This window comes from Megalopta genalis, chromosome 6, assembly GCF_051020955.1.
Source record: "Megalopta genalis isolate 19385.01 chromosome 6, iyMegGena1_principal, whole genome shotgun sequence".
Taxonomy (NCBI): Eukaryota; Metazoa; Arthropoda; class Insecta; order Hymenoptera; family Halictidae; genus Megalopta; species Megalopta genalis.
This window is the reverse complement of record NC_135018.1, coordinates 3,492,353-3,519,625: the sequence shown is the minus strand read 5'-3', so window position 1 is coordinate 3,519,625 and position 27,273 is coordinate 3,492,353. Positions and strand designations below refer to the sequence as shown.

The 27,273-nt window shown below is 35.5% G+C and overlaps 1 protein-coding gene across 3 annotated transcripts in view; it reads left to right on the top strand.

Moving 5' to 3' along the window:
- SLO2 (slowpoke 2) overlaps nt 1–16,566 on the top strand; it is a 36,030-nt gene extending 19,464 nt beyond the window's left edge. For 2 of the 3 annotated variants that reach the window (XM_076523376.1, XM_076523374.1), the window contains exons 9-15: nt 7,465–7,570; nt 7,808–7,935; nt 8,567–8,818; nt 9,241–9,352; nt 9,829–10,014; nt 10,774–10,905; nt 14,714–16,566. In XM_076523376.1, the coding sequence (XP_076379491.1) occupies nt 7,465–7,570; nt 7,808–7,935; nt 8,567–8,818; nt 9,241–9,352; nt 9,829–10,014; nt 10,774–10,905; nt 14,714–15,514 (1,717 nt within the window). In that variant the 3' untranslated portion in view covers nt 15,515–16,566. Of the gene's footprint in view, nt 1–7,464; nt 7,571–7,807; nt 7,936–8,566; nt 8,819–9,240; nt 9,353–9,828; nt 10,015–10,773; nt 10,906–13,377; nt 13,492–14,713 lie in introns of all 3 variants that reach the window. The other variant, XM_076523375.1, reaches the window with a different exon arrangement.
- The last annotated feature ends 10,707 nt before the right edge of the window (nt 16,567–27,273 follow it).

The window sequence follows — 27,273 nt, the reverse complement described above, 5'->3', positions numbered from 1 at the left end:
CATATATATGTTCTGTGAAATATTTATATCAAAGATGCTAGTAAATATACTAGTAAATATAGTAGTAAATAAATATATACTAGTAAATATACTAGTAAATATACTAGTAAATATACTAGTAAATATACTAGTAAATATATTAGTAAATATACTAGTAAATATACTAGTAAATATACTAGTAAATATATTAGTAAATATACTAGTAAATATACTAGTAAATATATTAGTAAATATACTAGTAAATATATTAGTAAATATACTAGTAAATACACTAGTAAATATACTATTAAATATATTAGTAAATTTTCTAGTAAATATACTAGTAAATACACACTAGTAAATATACTATTAAATATACTATTAAATATACTAGTAAATACACTAGTAAATATACTAGTAAATATACTATTAACTATACTATTAAATATATTAGTAAATATACTAGTAAATATACTATTAAATATACTAGTAAATATACTAGTAAATATATTAGTAAATATACTAGTAAATACACTAGTAAATATACTATTAAATATACTATTAAATATATTAGTAAATATACTATTAAATATACTATTAAATATACTAGTAAATATACTATAGTAAATATACTATTAAATACACTAGTAAATATACTAGTAAATATACTTGGCCTAATCGTACCTCCTCGTCCCAAAATTGTGCATTTTTGTTTACCAGCTGAGGGTTAATTAGGGAGAATTTGCTATAGTTTGCGATGCTCGTGAATGACGTATTTGATATTTGAATCCAGGCACGATGAATCTGAATCTGATCGAAAAGTAAAGTTCGATGTTGAAATGCTAACGGTTATAATTCAAATTGAACCTCGTTCCACCATTGAGAACGTGGCAAATAGACTAAGTTCTAGCTGTAATACTCTTCACAGATGTTTGTGCACAAATTGGAATAACATTTAAGCTTGGGGAATGGGTCCAGCATGACCTATAATTAATATACATATAGTGATATCAATCTTAGAAAGTTTAGTTTCATTATATTTTCAACAGAAATTTATTTAGAACTTTTCAATTCTACTAGATTTTTTTATTTTTAGTTTAATCGATTTTGTACGAGGGTGCATCAATTATAATACAACACAAACAAATCATTACTTATGGAATGATCTATCATATTTCTGTTCTATTCTATTACACCAGGGGTGTCAAACTCAAAAGCTAACTTGGGCCATAATAATAAATAAACAATGCTTAACTTTAGGTGGGCTGCAAAAAAGAAATCAATGTTCATAGAAACAAATATTTTTATTTTGACTAGTACATTGTAATAAACATATATATAAAGTTAAATTATTGTTTACGTCCTGATACTGGACATCAAAAGTGTTCATCTCGGGCCGCGAGTTTGACACCCCTGCATTACACCAATTTGAACTATAGTTAATTGCTAGTTAACAATTAAAATACGATCGTATTCCATGCAAACTTATATTTGACCAATATTTTCTTGTGCATTTTACCAAAGTATATTATTTATAATATACAACAATATACAACATAATATATAATATATATATAAAATAATAATATATATATATATATATATATATATATATATATATATATATATATATATAATATATGTATACATAATATACAATATAATATACAACAATTTTAATTGTGCAACCGTTCGGTTGTTGCTGAAGTTACAATGAAAAATACGCAGGATCCTCTTACCTGATATTTAATCCTAGAAACGAAATTCTACAGCTGCGCTGCGAGAACCGTGCACCACGCACGTTCAGTTTCCTCACACTTTTTTTCTTAAATATTACTTCTTACGATTACAACACTCGATGTGACTCAATCGTCCGCCATTTTGGCACCGATATATACGAACGCCCATTTTTTACGAAACCTTAACATTCGATCGACATTCCGATCGTTAACTTGTATCATTCTACAATCGACGTAACTTTTGCTCTACCGTCAACTTAATTAATTAATACAGGACGAAAACTTTGAATACATAATTGAGCCGTTTATTTTGAAAGTGGCATAAGTCACTTCACCGTAATGAAAAGTGGTGACATTATTATACTGACATTATTATACATTATTATTATACTTATGAAATTATTTATACTGAGAAAAACATCAGTATCCTGAGATAACAAATACAAGTAAATCTTCTCGAAAGCTAGCATCCATATTTTTAAACGGTGTTAAAACGCAAACCCTTAAATATATCGACTTAAAAACAAAAAGTGACTTACGCCACTTTCAAAATAAACGGCTCAATTCTTAAACGACGAAGTTGATTTCAATGGAAACTTTCGATCTGTAACGATGTTACAATTCCATTCTCATTGCCAAATACATCAATTCTCGCACGTTGAAAGTAAAAAGAGGGTATTCGACTGCGCGTACAAAAACATCGTGCCTTATTATAATCCGTCTAATTGAAAGCATTTTCGTCGTTCTCCGGTTTGAAATACGGACCTTTCTGTCGACGGAAGTTCGGTTCCGGTCGCGAAAAGTACACGGAGGAATTCCAATTTTTCTCTGCACGCGTGTGCTCGAGTAACGTCGAGTTGTTGAAACGTTCGTATGCGACGGTAACAAGAGACAGACAGGCCGAGAAAAGGTAAAGAAAACGAAAAAAAAAGAAAGTTTTGATCGTGGAGAGGATCGATGCCGCCGCTTGTCCATCATTCACCGTCCGAAATACAATTAAACGAAAAGTTTACGTTGATCGTCGGTCTGTCCTGTCTGAATGTCTCTCGGTGCCTGTGCCACTACTCGGCGTGGACGGTATTGAACCCGCTGCTCGATGCTGTCCTGCCTGACACCCCTCTATGTCCTCGTGGATGTGTTTTCGATGTCTTCTCCTCCCTGCATCGTCTTTATGCACTGTCGTCTTGACGCACGACCTTTGCCCGGCAGTTTCAAAGGGTGAGTTTACGTTCTTACGCTTCCACATCATCCGCCCTTACCTTTCGCCCAATCGCAGAGGGAGCATTCGGAATTCTGGGATATTCATCATTGGCAGAGTTTAGGTGAACTCCAGGCGCTATGACCGTGACGACCGAGGCATTGATTAGAGATTTCCGATAGCGAGTCGTTGATGAATTATTATGTTAAGGAGGATTGTTATATTAATATTATTACTATATTATATTATATTATATATAATATTATTATATTGTTATATTAATATAATATATAATATAATATAGTAATAATATTAATATAACATAATAATAATATAAATATAATATAATATAATAATAATATTAATATAACATAATAATAATATAAATATAATATAATATAATAATATTATTATATTATATTAATATTATATTATACTATATTATATTATATTAATATTAATATAATATAATAATATTATTATATTATATTATATTTATATTATTATTATGTTATATTAATATTATTACTATATTATATTGTGTTAATATTATTACTATATTATATTATATTATATATAATATTATTATATTGTTATATTAATATAACATAATAATAATATAAATATAATATAATATAATAATATTATTATATTATATTAATATTATTATTATATTATATTATTTTAATAATAACATTATTATTATTATTAATATTATTAAGAACAGCTAAGGATCTTCCACGCTGATGCTCCAATCTGATCCATCAACTCTTTTCGCTTCCTCACAGTACAGGAAGTCCCAAAATTATGGTTCTTCCAGGAAATGAGGAGTTCTTGAGGGTCATTCGAGTCACTTTAATGTTAATTCCTTCAGTTCATATATCGGGTGGTCCACTAAGAATTATTATCATATTAAATAGCCTTGAATATTTCTGTCATCTTAGGAGATATGAAAAATCTTTGTTAACAAAAGTATTTCCGTATAAACAGGTCGTAATAATTTTGTTTCAACTGGAGATTCTACTTTCGAAATTAATCTCTAATCTCGATAGAAAATTGGCAATTCTAAACAACAATCAAACTGCCAGCAATTTAATTATAAGAAAAGAAATGAAAAGAAGTTAGAATGTTCCATCTCTGAATACTCCTTCGGTAATTTTCCATTTCCACAACGATCATATCTAACAACAGTAACGTGTGAATCGTTAAATTATTAAACATTTCGCATACAGCATCCACGGCAAGGTGGTACAAAACAATTGACACGTTTGCACCGGAAATCACAAAATGTTTTCCAAAAATCCAGAATTCCAGTTTAAATGGCATTTAAATATAAAATCTGTAAAATCTGTAAAATTCACATTAACAAAATATATATATATATATATATATACTTTACCTCTGAATCGTAACGAGCCTTTCAGTGGTCGAAATAATAAATCAGCCCTTTATTTTAGCTTTCACAAAATAAAACGAAGGAATCGCTCGAAGCTTCGCAGTCTAATTGACGCATTCGGATTATGACAGGCGGATCGGAAATGCGCTATAAAAGTCGAGAAGGAGAAGCAGTCGATAAAATTCTGAGAGACGCGACGCGAGAGGATTCGTGGTCTTCGGGGTATTCGAGGTGTTTGATGCCGAGAATTTAATCGAGTGCGCCGCACGCTGAAGTTCGCCGGTTAATTCTGCTCGCTAAATCACGAACTATGTACTATGGGGGCGAACTACGAAATTGAAGTCGGCTATTTCGAAATGCGAAATGCTGACAGAGATTAATAAATCGGCCATGTGCGCGCATTCCGAAGCTAATATATGTATATGTGCTCTCGGTATCGATATTTTTTTTTAACGTCGCCGCGTCAAGGCGAATTCGCCGAAACGTTTCGCGTCGGCGCGCAACACCTATTCGTGGAAATTGCGCGACACGGTTGTTTACCCGGTCACATGGATTTTCCCGCGATTCGGGCCCGGACCGACGGGAAACTTTTTCTCTAAATATTATCCTAGCCCATAAAAAGTGTCCCCGGAGGCCGGAGATTCCGTTGAAAATTCCGGACACGCTGCGCGAGCAACCCCGTGGCCATTTACTCTTCATATTGAATTGCGAGAACGTTTACATATACGTACATATGTATGTTATATGTAGCTCGATGCGTTTCGCTGTTCGACGCTTTGTTACGAAATCGTGCGACATGAAATTTCGAGATACTTTACGAAATTTTTGTCATCGTAAAAGTTCTTGTCGATTGCGTGCGAACGATCGAATCAATGATTCGGCACGTCCCAACGTGAAATGATTTCGATCAGTATTCACATTTGACAGCCTGTTCTGCATATTTATTATTTTAAAAACATTAGACAAATATCGCTGTTGCTTGGAGGAATATTCGCCCGAGAAAACTGGACATTGGAAAACATTTATGTCAACGGTGCACGCGCAGTCTTTTTCTTCTCCGTTCATATTTACTGTACACATTTTCAAATTTTATTTTTTTTATTCCCATGTTGCTTATATAATTATATATTATATATTTAATCAGATCAGAAATAATTATAATTATATATTTATATATTTATATTACATTAATTCATTAATATTTATTAATATTTATTAATATTTCATTAATATTTATATCTATATTAGTATCTATATATTAATATTAACATGTATGATGTATATTAATATCTATTTATTAATATTAATATGTATGATATATACTAATATGTGTATATTAATATTAATATTAATATGTATGATATACACTAATATCTGTATATTAATATTAATATTATTATGTATGATATATACTAATATCTATATATTAATATTAACATGTATGATATATATATATTAATATCTATATATTAATATTAATATGTATGATATATACTAATATCTATATATTAATATTAACATGTATGATATATACTAATATCTATATATTAATATTAATATCTATGGTATATATTACTATATACTAACACATTAGCATATATAATATCACGTATTACAATAATTCAATTTTTATGTAAGAAAGGAATACTTTTACATTCTTGGAAATGCCTCACGAAAGTACATTCTGTACGATTCTATATTCAATTTACAACAATTTTAATTAAGAGCATGCTAGGCATGTACATACATATATATATATACATATATTGTTCAGCATTCTGAGTATTCATATTTCAAATGTTTCACCGTGTCATCTATGTTTTCACCATTTCGCACAGTTGCACATGTTTGTCACTTTTTGTATATGAATAGCACAACTTGCCTACTGTACATATGTATATTGTACATATATTTCTGTTACGTTTACACGGTGTATTTCATGTTACGACGAACGAAATATTCTAATCTTTTATTTTATAGCCAAATATACATATATGTAAATGGCAAAAAACTTTCAACAAATTCTGCACAACTAAATATGTACAAAAATTTAAAAAAAAACCATTCTTATAGGCATTTTTGCAGAGAATTAGCTTGAAAGATTAAAACTATTTTTTACGTTTCTATCATAAGAAGCACTTCGAACGAACAAACCATTGTAAATGGAAAAAAACTTTCAACAAATTCTGCACAACTAAATATGTACAAAAATTTAAAAAAAACCATTCTTATAGGCATTTTTGCAGAGAATTAGCTCGAAAGATTAAAACTATTTTTAACGTTTCTATCATAAAAAGCACTTCGAACGAACAAACCATTGTAAATGGAAAAAAACTTTCAACAAATTCTGCACAACTAAATATGTACAAGAATAAATAAAAAAACATTCTTATAGGCATTTTAGCAAAGAATTATCTGGAAAGATTAAAACTATTTTTAACGTTTCTATCATAAAAAGCACTTCGAACGAACAAACCTTGTTCCTTTTTTCTTTTGCGTGTAACAATTTTGATGTAATCGTTTCTAATTGTGTCTCTCGCTAATTTCGCACACGTTTCTGCTTTCTTCGGCATCAAATTCATAAGGCGCCTCGAAAGATGACATTAACATGGAGTCTTGCCTCCACTTTGTTATTTTCCCCGAGTCTGCTTGCGATATATGAAATAAATTATGTACGAGGCACAAAGGAACGTGAAAGTCCACGCTTTCTGTACGTCGCTGTGATAAAATGTGAAGTAGATCAATATTGCAGCCGCCTTTCGATTTTTTATGGAAAGAATAAGATTGATATGTAGATCATTGTGTCGATTGCAATTGATTGTCGATTATGTTAGATGCGAAAAAAGAAAATGATTCTTCTTAGATTCGAAGGCAACACGATTCTACGGAATAAAGGTACAAGTGATATACTCATACGTTTGCCGCACAGAAATACGATAATTAAATGTTAATAATAAAAATCGTTTCGATCACATTCAACACAATCGCATCCATCATTTAGGCGTTAAAAAGTTTGATCCGATTTAAAAAAGAAAGAAAGAAAACGCATTTGTAATTAAAACGAAGCGAAACACAAGAAACTGTATGCAGCTGCTACGCATCCGATTACGCAAATTCTATAACAATTTAATACCGATACGACGTTGTTGCAGAATCGTCAAAGGATTTCCACCTGTTTCACCATTCATTGGTGTTTCGCCGACATTGTGTTACCTACTGAAAGAAAAGAAACCTTTGTGTTGTCTTCAGTTGGCGCAGGTAGTTATTTCTCCATGAATAATTTACGACACTTCGACAATGTAGACGTGTGCTACTTGTATAAATAACAATCAATTGACTATATAAGCGATTATGAAAATTCAATCATAATATCCCAGCGGTTCTTACGCCGTTGAAAATTCTATATGAAGCTTTTAGGCGAAATAAAAAGATCTCGAGTTTCTTTTTTACTGCTACACAGAGTTTTATAGAATTATAATTATTATATTTCCGTAGGTTTGTCAGCACTGTAGTTACAGAAACGCGAAAGACTACAATTGGCAGAACAAGACCATCATACTGGCTGCTGATTACGCCAGCAATGGGATCTACAACTTCATAATTCCTCTACGAGCACATTTCAGGTATAAATTTTACTTTCAATTAAAAGTACCGACTGAATTGGTATTGCTATATTAATTGATATTTAATAATTAATTAATTAATAATAATCATAATAATATTATTATTATTATTAATAATAATAATATTAATATTAGTAGTAATAATAATAATAATAATAATAATAATAATAATATTAATAATAATAATAATAATAATAATAATATTAATATTAGTAGTAATAATAATATTAATATTAGTAATAATAATAATATTAATATTAGTAATAATAATAATAATAATAAATTAATACTGTTATAGCAATTATTCCCAACAGATCCATATCAGAAGAATTATCTTATTCCCTATATATAAATATCAAATGTTTATTACTTTACTATTAGGGAAGAAGTTATTTACAGCTATTTTATATCTTGTTTCAAATATTTGATTGTTGTTTCTCCATTAATTTCTCTTAGAATTGAATTTTTATCGCATACAAAATAAAAGAAAATATTTCTTCACAAAAGAATTGATAATTTGTGATAATATGTAAAGTAATAATTACAAACAAAATGATGTCGATGTCATCGAACATATTTCGAATGAATATCACAATCACACTTTGAAATAATTGTTTAATATCTCTGTTAGGTCGAAAACATCCTTAAATCCTATCATTCTGCTGCTGGAACGGAAACCAAAAATCGCGTTCCTCGACGCGGTGTCCTATTTTCCTCTGGTATACTGGATGCGAGGATCCATCGACTGTTTGGACGATCTTCTTCGTGCCGGCATTACTCTTGCAGAAAACGTCGTCGTCGTGAACAAGGAGCTCAGCAACTCCGCGGAAGAAGATACTTTGGCCGACTGTAACACGATCGTCGCGGTGCAAACGATGTTTAAGTAAGCTAACTACGAATTTTTCGAAGCAAGGTACGCGCGGATCAGTTACTGTGCCCCCTGCTCCCCGATTATTGTGCCCTCGGATATAATTTTTAAATTTAATTTTTATTCGAGTACTTCGGGATCAAATTGAGTTACGTCGTTCGAAACATTTTTCTACAGTCTTTTCTACAGCCATTTTTTTAATTAGTTGTTTATTTAGTACAACGGTGATCAAACTAAAAGAATATAATTTTAGGGAAAACAAGATTCGACGTTCTGAGCTATTTATAATTTCAATGCTCTAATTTGATTTGATTCAGTACAACGGTGATCCAACTAAAAGAATATAATTTTAGGGAAAACAAGATTCGACGTTCTGAACTATTTATAACTCGACTGTTCTAATTTAGTTTTAATAATATATTTCGCACGTCTTGCAGATTCTTTCCAAGCATAAAGAGCATAACGGAGCTGTCGCAATCGAGCAACATGCGATTCATGCAGTTTAGGGCGCACGACAAGTATGCTCTCCACCTTAGCAAAATGGAAAAGGTATCGTATTTCTGTCGCAAATAATTCACCCTCGGGAACTGCCAATAATTTTCGTAGATATTTATATAGATATATTAATTAATAAAGATATAATATATATATATATATATATATATATATATATATATATATATATAATTAACTAATAGATATATTAATTAATAAAAGATATTATATCTTCGTATATAAATATAATATACATATAATAATGAGAATAATGAGGCGTATAGTAATAACGAGAAAATACAGTAATAATGAGAATAATGAGACATACGGTAATAACGAGAAAATACAGCAGTAATGAGAAGAAAAATAGATCAATTTCAATAGCATCAATTTCACTCTCTATAACTGATATGCAGATAATCTTGAGCGAAATTTTCGTTGATTACTTAATGCTGTTAGCTTTGAACTATTTTCGTGCGACAACGATGATGTGTATAATGTAAATCGAGTTTCGTTTATTGAATCAACAGAGAGAAAAGGAGAGGGGTTCTCACATATCGTACATGTTTCGGCTACCGTTCGCAGCTGGCAGCGTTTTCAGCGCATCCATGCTGGACACACTTTTGTACCAAGCATTCGTGAAGGATTATATGATAACATTCGTGAGATTGCTGCTCGGTGTTGATCAAGCACCCGGATCAGGATTTCTAACATCGGTAATGAATTTCGTATTACTCGAATTTCGGTTACCTCTCTGTTTATGGCAGATATTTATTATCGAATAACAGAATATAATGTTATAATATAATATTATGAAATAATAGAATTATAATAGATAATATTATAATATAATATTATGAAATAATAGAATTATAGTAGATAATATTATAATATAATATTATCAAATAATAGAATTATAGTAGATAATATTATAATATAATATTATCAAATAATATAGAATTATAGTAGATAATATTATAATATAATATTATCAAATAATATATATAGAATTATAGTAGATAATATTATAATATAATATTATCAAATAATATATATAGAATTATAGTAGATAATATTATAATATAATATTATCAAATAATATATATAGAATTATAATAGGTAATATTATATTATAATATAATATTATCAAATAATAGAATTATTTCAAACAGTTGTTTCTCATTTTCTCTTCAAATAAACATTGCCCACTTCCATATTGAATATTAACGCTAAATTTACGGAGCACACAAAAACAGCTGTTCTATATTGATTTATAAAAATAACACTAAGACATTTATTCTGATATTTAACAAAGCGTTATCGCAACATTTGCCGCGAGTAACACATAAATTGAATAAATTGAATAAATTGAATAAACACAATGAGCGAATAAATACTAAATAAAAATTGAATGAACCGTGTGAAAATGTCGCTCGCTTTACGCACGGTTTCACAGCGGAAGCTTTTGATTGCAGATGAAAATAACGAAGGACGACATGTGGATCAGAACGTACGGCAGATTGTATCAGAAACTTTGTTCGACAACTTGCGAAATCCCGATCGGAATTTACAGGACCCAGGACACCACCGTGTCGGACACGTCCCACGTGAGTAAAAGCAATCCATACTCTAAAGCGATCCAAGGACAACTAAGTGATCGGTCCGTGTATTATTGTATAACGGGCAGGAAACAACTTTGAATGGCAGCTGTGAGTAGCGCATGGTTGTGCCTCCCGCTCTGTTTCATTTTCTTTCTCGTCTTTTTTTTTCTATTTTTTTTTCTTTTTTCTTTACTTTTCCCGGCGTTAGTTTCGATGCGAAACGACGTTCATAGCGGTCCCCTTCGACATGATATATTTAAAACGAGTAAGGCTCTCTCTAAAGCACCTTGGTGAAACGATGCTCGTAGCACGTCCTTCAGTCCTAGATATATATGTTCGTGTTGAACCTGCATCGTGTGCGAACATTACATTAGTGTTAATCGGAGTGCTTCTTTCCGTCGATGAGGCGTTGCTATCGGCATCGATCGGTGAATTAATCACGGTCTACTTTCGGCAGCGCACAGTTCTCGTGCTAAAATGGTTCGCTAGGAATTACGTACCTGATCACACGGGGATCATACGTTTAAACTGGCTGGCTATTTGCATTGGTCATTGTGATCTACGACATTGTGATCTACGAAATGTGCTCACATTTCCTGCCGGGTATCGATCCTTAGATTGTAGAAATAGTAACGAAAGCAATGTTTAGAGTTTGGAAGAAATGGACATGCATTTAGAGTAAATTCTCCCTAATTGACGCTCTCGGTTTGGGAACGAAAATGGACGATTTGAAGGAGAAACGATTATTCCATATTTTTGTACATATATTTATGTATATTTATATTATATATATATTTATTATACATTATATATTATTATTATATTATATTATACATATGCCTATATATATTATGTTATATTATATTATACAATAGTATATTATATATATGCTTATATATATATATATTATATTATGTTGTACAATAGTATATTATATAATATATATGCTTATATATATTATATTATACTATATTATATATATAATTTATATATATTTTTTGTATATATATTCCAATTTTTATTGACAATCAGTAATTATAAAAACAAGCCCCAACCCTCTTCCCAAATTGTCTATTTTTGTTTCCAAGCTGAGAATAAATTAGGGAGAATTTACTGCATACATATAGAAAATGTTTTATATGTAGATGATACTGTACATATAGATGACATTTAATAATGAACAATAGTAACCAGAGATACCAATAATAACCAATCTACGTCAAAATAAAAATTCAGAAAACTTCGTTGCAAAAAACAATTGTATATATCTTATATTACAGTCAGATTATTAATTCAGAAGTAGTGGTATGCTTCAACAAGTAGCCACAATTCATGCTAAAAATTATAGTTATATAACTAAGTTCTTATAACATCATTGCAATTAGTTAGAAAATAAGGCAAATGCAATTGAACCTAGATACTATTTTGTAGCTATACAGGGTGTGCCAAAATTCGCAGTACATGCTACCGAGCATAGGGTGATTCTGCGTGAAAAAAAATGAGCCACATATTTCGTATAACATTTTTTTATCCGGGGCTCCAATTTCGAGAAAATCGACCTTAAAGTTTGCCCACCTTTGCAAAGAATTTAGTTGACTTCTCGATAGCAGAAAGAATACGTAGGAAATATTTTTCTAAGAACGATATCGCTGAAAGAAATAGCATCTGAAATATTGGGTTGGCAACTAAGTAATTGTCGATTTCAGTTATAGATGTCTCTCACTCCCATTTTTATGATATCCGATATGATAACATAATAATAATTATTATTATGTTATTTTTTATTATCCGTGAATGTTAGCAACTGGACAAATTCAATGCAGCGGTCAAGGAAAAGCGACCAGAATTGGTTAATCGTAAAGGTGTCATTTTCCAGCAGGACAATGCTAGGCCGCACACGTCTTTGTCCACTCGGCAAAAATTGATGGATATTGGTTGGGAATTGATGTTACACCCACCATATAGCCCTGATCTCGCGCCATCGGATTACCACTTATTTCGATCCTTGGACAACTCCCTTCGTGGTAAAACTTTTAACGATGATGACGCTGTAAAATCTCACTTAATTCAGTTTTTGGCCGAAAAGGATCAGACTTTCTACGAGCGTGGAATTTTCAAGTTGTCAGAGAGATGGCAAAAGGTCATCGAACAAAATGGAAAATACATTACAGATTGAACTTCGTTCCAAGTAAAAAAAAATTTTTTATTTCATTGAACAAATCGGCAATTACTTAGTTGCCAACCCAATATCAGCTGAAATTTGTCCGTCGGAAGTCGCTAGCCAGTAGACACGAAGCTCCTCTCGTACACGTTAGACCGCACATTCGGCGGTGATAGTGTAGCGACCCGATACGATCGTAGAATGACAATCAGCAGGTTGTATATAAAGAACGAACCACGAGCAGTGCCAGATCGTGTGAGACCGCGATGACGGTGGGCTGTCTTTAGTAAGCGTAGAATTGCTTGTCGTTTTGACAGGGCGACTCAGACGCGGAGAGCGACGCCGGCGTCGGCGTGACGTACAAGGTGCGCCATTCGGCGGCTGCATCGTGCCTTGCGAATTGCGCCACCCGCGACAAGGGTGCTTCAGCCGTGAGTACAGAGTCCATCTCGTTGTCCGGTCCGTCTTTTTCTAATTATTTCTCTAAATCTTACTCTCACAATTCTTTCTCCATCTTTTCTCTTCTCTATTTCTCTTTCTTTCTCTCGCACATATACACGCTCTCTCTCTCTTCCTCTCTCTCTCTTTTTCTATTTTTCTCTTTCTTTCTCTTCTTTTCTTGTATCATGTACGCAACTGGCGTCTTCTTGTTCTTGCGAGGACGAGTCAAACGAAAGACTTAAATACTTTTCGTTTAATAGTCTTTTTCCATAGCGAAAATACAGGGTGCCTCGAAGTTATTGTACAAGCGAGAAATGATGGGTTCCTCGGGTCATTTGAAGCAACTTTTTCCTTCGCGAAAATGCAATCCGCGGCTTCGTTTACGAGTTATTAAGGGAAAACGCTAACCAGTCGGAGAGCGAGTGCGGCCGACGCTCCGCCCTCGCGGCCAATGCCGCGTCGCGCCGGCCGCCTGACGCAGCGACAGTGGTCACGAGGTCGGGGCGTCAACCGTGCTCGCCTCTCATTGGTCACTGTTTTTCGTTAATAACTCGTAAACGGAGCCGCGGATCGCATTTTCGCAAAGGAAAAAGTTGCTTCAAATGATCCAATGAATCACCCCTTTAAGCGTCAACATAATTATGGAACATATTGTACAGACAGTTACGAAATATCTCGAGCGTCTTATATTTCTATCCAGCACTGTAAGACAATCGAGCTAGCATCCTTATTTTCGCATAATTTTAAAGGTTTTCCTCTGACTCGTCCTTCCGTATGTACATAATTCTCCACGTTCTCCTTCCGATCGTCTCTCTCGATATCTGAGCTCGTACACCAAGCTATGCACCATCGCCGCGCATGCCCTGTCCATCAACGTGGCTTGCCGCCTGAACGCTAAGAGCTTTTGCTCGTCTTCGCTCGGTAAAACACGTCTCCTCTCGTCGTGCGAGAAAGGTTTCACGGATTCCGACGACCAACGACGACGCTAGTTCAGGAACGACGATGATCGAGAAAGACACATTATATATCATTCGCGTAGCGAAACTTTCGATGAACACACGGGAACGATCCATCATCGGCCGAACCGAACAGTTCGCGCGAGCAACAACACCGCATCGACGAACCCGTTCGACCGAGGTCGCTCGGTCGCCTTCGACGTTAAACAATTAGCCCCCCTTTCTCTTCTTTTCTTTTTGTCTCTCTCTCGTCTAGTACTCGGTGAGCCTGGGCGACGAGGCGCGGGACAATCACGCGCAGCAGATCGAGAGGGCGGAGATCGCGAACCTGGTCCGCTCGCGGATGGAGTCGCTGAACCTGCCGATAGCCGACTACGACGACGTCTCCGAGAAGCGGAACAGCCTCTCCTACGTGATCATCAATCCGAGCTGCGACCTGAAGCTCGAGGAGGGCGACATCGTGTACCTGGTCCGGCCTAGCCCGTTCTCGGCCCAGAAGACGTTCGAGCGGCACAACTCGCGCCGCAAGAGCAACATCAGCTTCTACTCGGCGCAGCTGGTCTCGCAGATGAGCGCCGCGGTGGCGTCGGCCGGTCTGCCCGGAGCCGGCCCGGGCAGCAGACGTGGCTCGGGGATCGGGCTGCCGAGGACGTCGCCGTTGACCACCGCGAAATCGAACTCGCTCTCGCTGCCGGACAGCCCGACGGTGGCCGGCACGCTGCGCGGCCGCTCGAACTCGCTCAGGGTGTTCGACGACATCCTGCTGAGGCGCAGCAACTCGCTGCGGCAGGGCCAGACGACCCGGCGGAAAAGCAGCCTGGAGTCGTTGCAGTCGAATCCCAATCACAATCCCATCAAGATCGCGCTGAACGATTCGATCGGCCTCGAAGTGACGCCGCCGGAGGAGGGCTCGCAGATCGGCGGCGCCAGCAACACCGGCATCCTGGACGTCGGTCTGCCGTCGATGCCGGAGCTGACCGCCGCCCTCGGCACCAACCACGGCGCGAACTTAGGCGGCTCTCTGAGCGGCCTCCCCATACAAGGGACAATAGTATGATATCATCTTATGTGGGGACGCAGGCTCTCCGGCGTGGCACGAAACAAGTGGCTGTAGCGTTCCCACATTACGCCTCACGATCGCTCGACCGGATCTCGCGGCCGGTCGTGAATATCCTCACCAGCATCCTGGCAATCGACCAAAATCGGTGGGACTGAACGGCGAACGTCACGAACCGCGGGACACGGCCGGAGAGCAAGGTGTTTCGGTTCACACGCTTCGGTAGCAATGGAGAACGCGCGGCCTGTTTTCGCCCGGGACGGCGACACCGGCGGGCGCGGACTCTTTCTTTTTCTACCTCTGTTCATTGCGTAGCTTCGGTTTAGCCAACAACGGACATCGCGGTATGATTCGCGCGAACACACGGGGACCTAAACGCGGCGTCGTGGAGCCGCCACTGTGATACGCGGGCACGCTGAATTTAGTTCGCAGGCTCAACAGGGTTGGCGATGGTGGCTATTTCTCTGTGCTGTCCTTTCATACTTTCATCCGTGTTGGGAGAAACGCTTGTGGAAACTGTGTCGATGAATTTTGAACGAGGGTTAGGGAGAATTGTTGTTCGTTGAGGGATTTTTTTGGTCGTCGAGAAGCATTTGCGCGGGCTGCTGAGTTTCTGGAGTTGGTACGATGAAGGAGACGATTGCAGTAATTTTGTCCCGGATGTGTTCGGAGGTCGGAATTGGAAGCGATTGTTGCTGCGATCGATGCGAAGTTTCTTAATTTGAAATTCAGGGATGAATTGGTAGTACGATTAATTCTTAATATGTTGTTCGAAAATCATCCCTGTTCGAAATTGATTAGAATTGAAGTTTTTGTTTGAGATCTGATGAAACGTGGAAGGATGAAAGGATATCACAGTGAGAATAACAAGAAGTTCTTTGTCGGTTTCGGTGCGCATCGGATTCTTTCAATTCTAGTGCATCGCGCAAATGATTAATATTTTTATGTTATGTAATTAATAATGTTATAATGTTATATATTATTATAATAATATAATATTATATTGTAATATTATTAATATTATTATATTATATTATTAATATATACTGCATTTATAATATATATATAATATAATATTATAATATATAATATATTATATATTATATTATAAATGCAGTATATATTAATAATATAATATAATAATATTATTATTATTATATTATATAATAATATTAATAATATTACAATATAATATTATATTATTATAATAATATATAACATTATATTATATTATATATATATATATTATAATATGCAGTATATATTATTATATATTATAACATCAGAAAACTTTAAGCAAACGCAGATTCCACGTCGACGTTGGAAGGTGACACCATTTATATTAAATCTGCGATAATTTTCCTAAGAATTATTCTTGATTTTTTCGGAAGATTCGAAAAAATAGAAAAATTGTTTACATCAGCTTTTGCATATGACACGTTCCTTCGTAAATTATACTTGCTTCTTAGTTGCGCAGATTTTAAAATTTACGTCAATATAAAAATTGAATTTTTGACTTTTTTTCCAATGTGTCCTCGTTATTCAATCGCATCCTTCGTTTTATGACAAATTAACCGAACGAGCGGTGATCGTCGAAGAAGAATTGCAAATCTCGAACGATGCACGAGAGTTGGCTCATTGTCGGAGCGAGAAAGAATCGCGTTGACGGAATTTCTCGCAAGAATATACACGTCGCTATTCAATTCTTACGTAAATGTTCAATTCTTACGATTCGAATGAAACTGACAAAGTAACGAAGGGAATGACCAAATTATCTGATACAGGATTTCGTTGAACCAGCTCTGTCGAGGTTCGTACAATTGTTTCGTCGGAACTACAATCATTGTTTATATCATAGTAATAATTCTCTTTTCGTAGATAGTACAAACGGATACAGTGCCCCCCAAAAGTGTTCGTACACCTTTCGAAACGCAATAACTTTTTTGAAAGTGGATCGAGTGACTTGAATTTTCTTTTCTTTTTTAGGTGATAGAGGGACTAGTATACTGAACAATGAGATATACTATATGAGGTATACTATGAAATATAATACTATACTAGACAATTTTGTAAATTCCAAATAGGAATGACGAAAGTAAATAAAAACTCTCGTTTTTTAACTTTTTCATTCGAGGCTATCTTAAAAAATCATTTCGTCGATATATCGGTTAACGCAAAGTTGACTTATATTATTATATAAGTTATTATATTATATATACTGATTATTATTATTATAATTTATTAATTATAATTATAATAATAATAAAAATTAAAATTATAATAATAATAATAATAATAAAAATATTATTATTATAACTATAATATTATTATAATATTATTATATTATATATACTGATTGTAACTTGAGTTACAATCGTTAAAGAATTCCAAAAACTGCAAATTTCTCACACTTATTGGTCGAAAGTGTCAAAAATCGCGTGTCAAAACTGCGATTCTTGCGATCTTTTATTATTTACAGCTCGTAACATTTGTTAAATTTTCGTTGTAGGCTCAGATAAAAAAGGCTAAAAAAACGAGAGTTTTTATTATAGCAAAATTTAAAAAAAAAAGCATTCTAATTACGATCTAATAGACCGGTCGCTCAGTCATCTAAAAAAAGGTACAAGTCACTAAATCCATTTTGAAAAAAGTCCCCGCGTTTTAAAAGATGCACGAACACAATTATGCGCCACTGTGTGTGTATTTCCAAATAACTGAAGTTCAATCGTTTGCCGAGCATCGACGATGTTACATGTGTTATCGAGCGTTTCATTTCGACCCGACGATTAATTAATTAATTACTCGCGGTGCGTGTAGCGCGAGCCACGTTCTTAAAACGTTTTGCTCTCTAGTCGGCTCTGGCGTATTGAACTCCGTACGAACATCCGATAAAATGCTTGCAGCAGGCCTGGACGGCCCTCGCAGGCATGCATAAAGATCGAGAATCGAGAAACGTTGAATGCCAAGAGGTCCAGTAACACGGTTCATCTGTCCGCGACGATTCAATTACTAGACTAAAATTATGGAAATTATGGTGACAACGGACAAGAGTTTCAATTTCGTTTCGCTGAAACATTCCATAAGCTTGGTATCGTCTCGATCGTTCAAATGATGTCCATGGAGATCGATAAAAAAATTGATGTCGAAATTTGTCGTTCGATGTTCGCTTGAAGCTCAACCCTTTGCGCTACGATTTCTATCGCGACTGCGTTGATCATGCGATTCAGCGCTTAAATCAATCTTAATTCAAGCTTAATTCAATCTTAATCCATTTCAGGACGTGGGACAATTTTTGTTTCTTGCGTACCCTTCGTTTACTTTCATTTTTAGGCTTCGACGACGGAAGAAGTCGGGTTTCGTTTCGATTTGGAAGAAAAGAATAAGATTTGTGTTTAATAGTGTATAATAATGATTATCAACTGCATTGCTGCATCAACTGCATTAGCAAGTTGACTGTCACGTGAATCATTAAACTGCTCTTGATTCGGCGAACTGAGCTTTACCGAGATTTGTGCGATCTAGAATGATTAAAATTCTTTCCGATACAACGTAATTGGGATCATTATTGAACGATTGACTGCTACGATACAGTTTTTCTAAAATAATTTGTTGAAACACTGCTAACAATCAAGATTTGGTTCACGAAGAGAACAATATCATTTTCATGCGACGCGAACGTGAGAATATCGTTCGAATTAACCCTCTATAGACCAATCTTTTTATACGAAAAGTAACGTGAAAACAGGAAATACCAATCTTTGCGTACAAATTAACAATGGATCAAGAAATTTCAAGGGATCGTATTTTCTCCGATGTGTAAAGTAAAAGTTGAAAATATCGTGATGCACAAATTCCTCGATTATGGGGCTGAATTAACAGAACGAGATATTTTGGCTAAATTTTTTATTGGGGGTCTCTGTTTTTCTGACTTTCCAGTGTACGTGCCAATGGATTTTGTCGAGAAAAGTTCAAAAATCGAAGTCCTGAATCCAGGAATGTAATTAAAATAAGTTCTGAATTCATTTGTTAAAAAGTATAAGTATCCAGTAAAATTTAAGCATCCAGAATTTCAATTTTGATTATTTTAGAATTGGAATTTGAATTTATTAATTATTTTAGAATTAGAATTAGAATTTATTAATTATTTTAGAATTGGAATTTGAATTGATTAATTATTTTAGAATTAGAATTACAATTTATTAATTATTTTAGAATTAGGATTTTATTTTATTAATCATTTTAGAATTACAATCTTAATTTATTAATTATTTTAGAATTAAAATAGCCACTGCTGGTCTACGTTACTCGTGCTGCCATCTAACGGCGCCGCTCATTAACTTACGTCTATTAGGGAAGAAAACCCCGAAAATTCATCAACTTTGAACGCGCACAACTTTTCAACGAATCAATTCCTAGATTCCGTACCTCGATTTTTGGACCTCTCTCGACAAGATCCATTGGAACGTACGCAGCAAAGTCGAAAAAACAGAAACCCCCAAGGAAAAGTTTAACCGATATTTTTACAATATTGCGACTAAAAATGAAATTGGGCTAAAAAAGAGAAAACGTGACAAATATAGACGCGACTCGAAAGTCACGCCGAACCACGGAGGGTTAAGAAAACTCAGAAACGTTAACTACCAATGTTAACGGTGAGGTTAACAATGGCGTCGATCGGTTTCGCAACGACCGCAGGCGTCTGTAAATCGTTGATACGTGCTAGATTCTATATTGTTGTAATTTACGTTGCTTAATCTAATCGCGTAGCGGCATGTGTAACGCGTTTCTTGTCCCTCGTCAAACGTTGCACCCTCTCGGGTTAGCTAACGAGAATAGGTGTACGAAAGAAAGAAAAAATGTTTTCCTAGCGCAAGCCTCGATTCCTACGTAGGGTCGCAATTCTGTCGTTGAACGAGACATAATTTTATACTAGAAAAAAATTTACGACGAGATTATATGATATATCGGTAACGACTATAAATATAGAGATACATATTTAAAATTGACCATTTTAATCATATCACGCGAGAAAAAAAACGAAGAGATATATGTAGAGAGAGAGGGGAGGGGGGAGAGAGAAAAAAGTGTTTCACGGTGATGAAGATGGAAATCATTATATTTCTGTGTGTAGAACGTAAAGGACCTTAGAGAAGTTTTCGAGTCGACGAAACGAGGTTCTAGAACTGAGTAGAATATTTCCAGTGGAATCGGTGACACGCCAGGACGCCAGATGGCGCTTAACACTGGAACCACCGAGCCCTAAACGTGACTATAATGTATATTATTTTAGAAAAATGACAAAATCGGATTTATTTAAACTTCTTACGATTTTTATTATAATATAATACAATGTGTGCTTGAACGAAGAAGTTGGTATAAAAATTTCTAATAAAAAACATTTTTATAGTATCAGGAACTGTAAAAGAAAAAATCAGAAACCAGTCATTGGTTCGGTAGTTCCAGTGTTAACTTGACTTGAGAAGCTTTCTGTTCGTCGTCTAAAAGTCATGAAAAAAATGCTATCGAGATTCTAGTGCGAAGAAGGGTTAAGCGCGAATACTATTTTCTTCTCTTCTATTAGTTCGGTATACTGTCTTATTGGTACCTTTTATCAGAGATCTTCGAGTACAGTAAATGCTCCGTAATTGACGCTCAAATTGTACACAGAAATGGACAATTTGGGAAGAGGAGATACGATCGTTCAAGCTTCGCGCCTGTTTTAATAGTTGTTGACAATCTAGAAATAATTTACTCTAAAAAAATAACGATCTCTAAATAACCATAGAAACGAGCCGCGAGGCTCGAACAATCGTATCTCCTTTCCCCAAATTGTCCATCTTTGTGTACAATCTGAGCGTCAATTACGAAGAATTTACTGTATATTTTTTATTGGGAGAATCTCACTTATTCTTAGCTACGAGAAAGCAAACTTTCGACAATCCGTTCGAATCAGTTAGTGAAACGTATGCGTCGTTAGGGGGACGGCATTTAAAGATATATCTTGTATTTATTATTGACTCGCGGCGGCTCGAGTCCGAACCACGGTATAAAGAGGAGAGAGTGGTCGCTAGCGCCTCTCGCGGGAACTCGCGAAACACAACTTTTAGTGCGAGAAACTCTGTGTCGAAGAGAACCGCGGTCGGTCCGCCTCCTCTCCTTCTCGCACCGTGGTCCAAACGAAAACGTTTCTCGACCAATTTACACACTTCTCCGACCAAACCTCGACTTATCGAGCATGTACCTGCTTTGATGTTGCTCCCGCTGTGGCTAAAACAGCTTCACGATCCAATTGTCTGCAGCCGGATTAAATTGGCTTCCCGGTCACTTTGAATGGCTGCCGTTCGAAGAGGGTTCGACATACGAGTAAGAATGTTTTCAATTGATTGAGCCGTTTATTTTGAAAGTGGCAGAAGTCACTTTGTTTTTAAGTCGATATATTTAAGGGTTTGCGTTTTTTAACACGTTTAAAAATATGGATGCTAACTTTCGAGAAGATTTACTTGTATTTGTTATCTCAGGATACTGTATGTATTGATATATCTATTGATAATGCAATATATATTGATATATCTATTGGTAATACAATATATATTGATATATCTATTGATGATACAATATATATTGATATATTCATTGATAATACAATATATATTAATATATCTATTGATGATACAATATATATTGATATATCTATTGATGATACAATATATATTGATATATCTATTGATAATACAATATATATTGATATATCTATTGATAATACTATATATATTGATATATCTATTGATAATACTATATATATTGATATATCTATTGATAATACAATATATATATTGATATATCTATTGATAATAAAATATATATTGATATATCTCAGTATAAATAATTTCGTATAAACATTAAAAAATCACCACTTTTCATTACGATAAAGTGACTTCTGCCACTTTTAAAATAAACAGCTCAATTGTAACTTATTGCTGTCTGTTTTCACGACAGCGGTCGGGAACGAGATGATTTTTGGCCAGAAATCAATTTCTCAACTTTCATTTTTCGATATAATTTGATATAATTTGTTTTCCTATGAGCCGAAACTTCGATCTACCCTTTGAAACTTCGATAACCGAGATGTCGCTCTCATCGAGTGACTATGTAATTAAATATAACATTAAATGTACAGTTAAAATTTTGAAAAATTGACGTTTAAAATATTCGACATGATCTCACGTTTTATGATATTAATATACTAGTTTATTCTGTAGCTTCGCGTTCAAGAGTAACTGTATTTTAGTCATTGAATTACGGCGTAAGCATATTTTAATTAAGACTTTATATTTAAAATTTAAACTTTAAGGATTTAAAAAGAAATAATAGAATATGTTAGAGATAAGTATAATGTAATTATATCGTCAATACTTTTATAATTGTCAGACTCGTTTCCTGTGAAGCAAAGAGGATCATACAAATTTTTGCTGCTACTATCTGCAACTTTTTAACAAAATTCGGCATACCTAATTCATAGGAGTACAATTTTAATTAAACATTTAATTTGAGCCAAAAATTACCGCGTCCCAAACCACTGTGCGTCAATTTAGTTCTGGAGTAAATTGCTACTAAATTTGATCATTCAGTTCCCTTCAAAAAATTATGCCTTTTAAATCATATTTGAGGGCTTCGTCCATTCGCTGGCTCAGCCGCCTTGCGCCAGCCGAAAGCTCGCCTCCTATTGGTCACTGTTTCTCGTTAATAACTCGTTAACGACGCCTCGGAGGAAATTTTTGTAAAGGAAAATGTTGCTCCAAATAACCTCGGGAATCCGTGTAATATAACATACGTGGAATTATTTAATGAAATGTAATAGAATCGAATTTAACGGAACCCCGGCAAACCGAAGAAAGTATTGCAATAACTGCAGTTATCGTTGCAGCGCACAGCGGAGCGAATCAATCAGTCTTCTTCAATCGGAATAATTTACACACTCTCTTATTCTATTTAGCTTTTAAGTGCGTACGTATTTTTGTAGCACACGTTAGGTATCCGGCAGCGTTGCTCGAGCATATATTAATCTGCTCGAAAATAATCGTCTGACGGATTTCTGCCCCTTTAACTTTCTCTCCCTCGTTGACTCTCTGTCTTTCTTACTTATTGATCAGTACAACGAACCTCGCTTCGATTACGATCGTTGTTCACCTTCGTTGACGATGGGGAGTCGCATCGTCTCGAGTACACGTTTCGCGCAAGGTGATGTATTTTTTGAAAAGAAACCACGCGATTTTCCATACCTTGGGCCGCGTGCGACCGGCTTGTGACATTCGATTGCAACGATCAAGAATCACAAACGTAAACTCAGAAATTCCGTTGGGAGAATGATAGAACCAAGGTCTACTTTTTACGGGCAGAGGTCGCAGGAGCGAGCAAAATTTGTAATAACAAATCCGTAGCGCCGTTGGACACTCGCGACCGGTTTAATAATTACATTCTGTAATTGAGCCGTTTATTTTGAAAGTGGCATAAGTACGATATGAAGCACGATATGAATATTAAAAAAAATTTGGAATATCCGCATAGCGTAATTTTATCGTACAACAATACAGCTGTTACTCGCTTTCCTGTTATTTCTAATTTTTCATCCCTCAAAATCAGGGGTGGTGGGACCTACGTGTAGATGGCAGCACATTTCGACAGTGGGAATATTTGAGCCGTTTATTTTGAAAGTGGCATAAGTCACTTTTTTTTTCCTTTTTAAATGAAAAGATACCGTTCTATTGTAATTAGTGTTACCATTACCTCGATTTTTTTGAAAAAGTGACTTACGCCACTTTCAAAATAAACGGTTCAATTATTTACATAGAACCATGTTCAATATTTATTTATGTTATACATGGAGATTTGTTTATTTATTTAAGAAGAACACTCTTAGGCAGGAGAATAACTTTTGCGAAAGTCGTTGCTTCGGATTTCAAAGAAAAAGTGAACGAATTTAATTAAAGAAACTGTAACGAAGGAATTTTACAACGACGCAAAATTAGGATCTGTTAACGTTGCGTTCTACAAACAATTCGATTTGCATCTACGTTTAAAGGAAAATGTTCTAAACGTGTGTATTCTGATCAATAACAAATTTCGCTCAATTGATATATTTAAACGATTCTACTCTATTTTATATCATTCAATTACACTCATTTATTCAATAAATTTGCAACATTAATTTTGCATCTCGAATCGTCGGCGTTGGACTAATGTGTGTGCCCGGACGAACTTAACAGTCGCGAAATATACCAACCGACTCGAACAGTGGAGGAAAGATGACGAAACGATTAAATAGAATTTGCGTGGAAAGGTTTCGAACGAAGCCTTGAAATCGATATTTTCGTGATATCTTGGATCGTTTTACTTTCGAGAATGACTTTTTGACACGGGCAGGATCGTACCAAACGCGAAGCAATCCTAACGATAGAGGTACGTATAACGCGCGAGAAAAATCGGGACGAAAAGTAAGTAGCAAGATGCGGAAATACGGGACGGTTCCAGCTAAATGTATCAGAATTATTCAAGAGTACGGATGAAACTGGACGAACGCACGTTGTTCAACGATGTACATAGGTTAATAGCCATAGGATCGATCCAGAAACCAATGTGACCTGAAATTAAAGAGAGTTGCGTGTTGTTACGAGGTGTGGTCATTTACCACTGCGTTGTGAAAGCAAACTATTTCGAGTATAACGATAAGAATTAGTATCCTACGGTTGAACCGGGCGCGATTGGCGACCGACGCTCGCCCCACCATAGTCGCTCGCCCGTTCGCCCCGCCCACTGTCGCATTCCCGAGAGCAACAAGCGAGCGACGCGCAGTAGCCAGGGTACTCGAGGAAAGCTACCGCGCGAGGAGTGGGGGCAGGCGACGCGTGCGCGAGAGTCCTGCGTGGGGGAGCCTACTGGCGTGCGACGTCGGCCGGTCGAACGTTACAATTCCGAACCACGGGCGGACAGAGGCTCCGCGTCGCGACGCCATTGCAGTTCGCCCGTAGACGTCCCACGCCACTGTACGGGGCTCCCTGCGCGTGCATAATGACTTCTCCCGAGCAGCCTGGCAGTGAGAGCGTACCCCAAGTCGCGAATCGAATCCGCTTCAGCTTTAGCCTAAAATAAATTTATCGTCAAGCAGTTGCGTTTACATTTGTATAAATAATTAGCGACGACGCGGAACTCTGGGGGCGTCAGCGACAGAGACACTGAAATTTTCTATCAATGTAAAGGAAATCGCACGAGCAATTTGGACTTCGAAATCTTCGTGAATTCGAGGAAATATTGTCTAACGTGTCGCAGTATATCAACTATGTTGTCAATGAGGATTAATGTACGTTAATGTTTAAGGGAATTCCGGCGGGCATTACGTCAGCGAACAATTGCGTTGCGCCGTCATAAACGTGCGCGACCGATTCCGCGTAGCCGTGAATCCTCGAGTCGACACGACCTTTCGCAAGTTCCTTCTCAAATTGTGTGCGTGTACGGTCGATCGGGAAAAGTTCTGGCAGCGATACGGTATACGTGAACTGCCGAGATTGCGACAACCGGACGATGCAGTTCCCTTGTTTTAAGCGCGGCACAAAATTACAGTCCGAGTTCGCGTTAACTCTCGAAGTACCGAACCGAGGTTTTTGCAAAATTAATCTTTGTGAGTTGATTGATCTAAGCTCGGAAAAACATACTGAATTGAACGTATCACAGTTTGTTCGCCAGTCGTAATAACTGTCCACCCCCACACCCCTACGTTGACTAAAACTATTTTACTATTATTACTATTATTAAAACTATTTTACTAGTTTTACGTTGACCAAAATAATTGAAGTAAACTGGACAGTAACTTATGGTTACAACAGTGAACGCATTTTACGCGATTTCTTGCAAAAAAACAGGCCACAAAGCTGAAAAATATCTTCAATTTTAAGTAAATGAAAATGAAAGATATCTTTAATCAAGAGATTCGTAATAAATTCGGAACAAATTGCTTGCTTACGGTTTGCTCCTTCGAAAGCACGAAGAAACGATGAACAATGTAAATAAAGTAGTTACAAATGTATTCGGACAGGGCCTTCGAGAGTTAATAAACAGCTGAAACTCGTTGCACAAACACGAATTTCTTTTATAAAAATTGCTGTAACCTTCTGGAACATTTCGTTTCGATCCGATTGATTTCTCGACCAGCGTCGCTGAAACGTTCTGTTAACGAATGCGAGATAAATATGAATAATTTTCGAAAGGAGTGCGCAGAGAGAATTACAAACCATCGGATCAGTCCATAAGTTGATGCGTGTAATTATTTTTAACATCATTGTGTGGGGCACATTCTCTATTTAAACCGAAATCAAATAACGTATTTTCATGATATATCCTCGCAGAAGTGTAAACGTAACAATATCACTTTATTTTTTTACCAAAGGAACTATCGCAAAATCTATGCACAAACTTACGGACTAATCTGATAAATACGCCGTAAAAATCGTAGAATTAAGGTCGAACCTACAAGGACATCAGACTATAATTACGTCAGTCTTTCAAACTAGAACATTCTTATATACAAATTATCTTCGATCTATCGCCATGTATTTTCAGTCGCCTTTTTAACTTGCGTTCAATCGGGACGAGTAATACGTATTTCTAATACGTAATTTCAAGGAATTAACGATGTGCATCGATTGATTTTGATTCAACGCGCTCGATTATCCATGGAAATTCCAAGTATTCCGCGTATTTTCTGAACC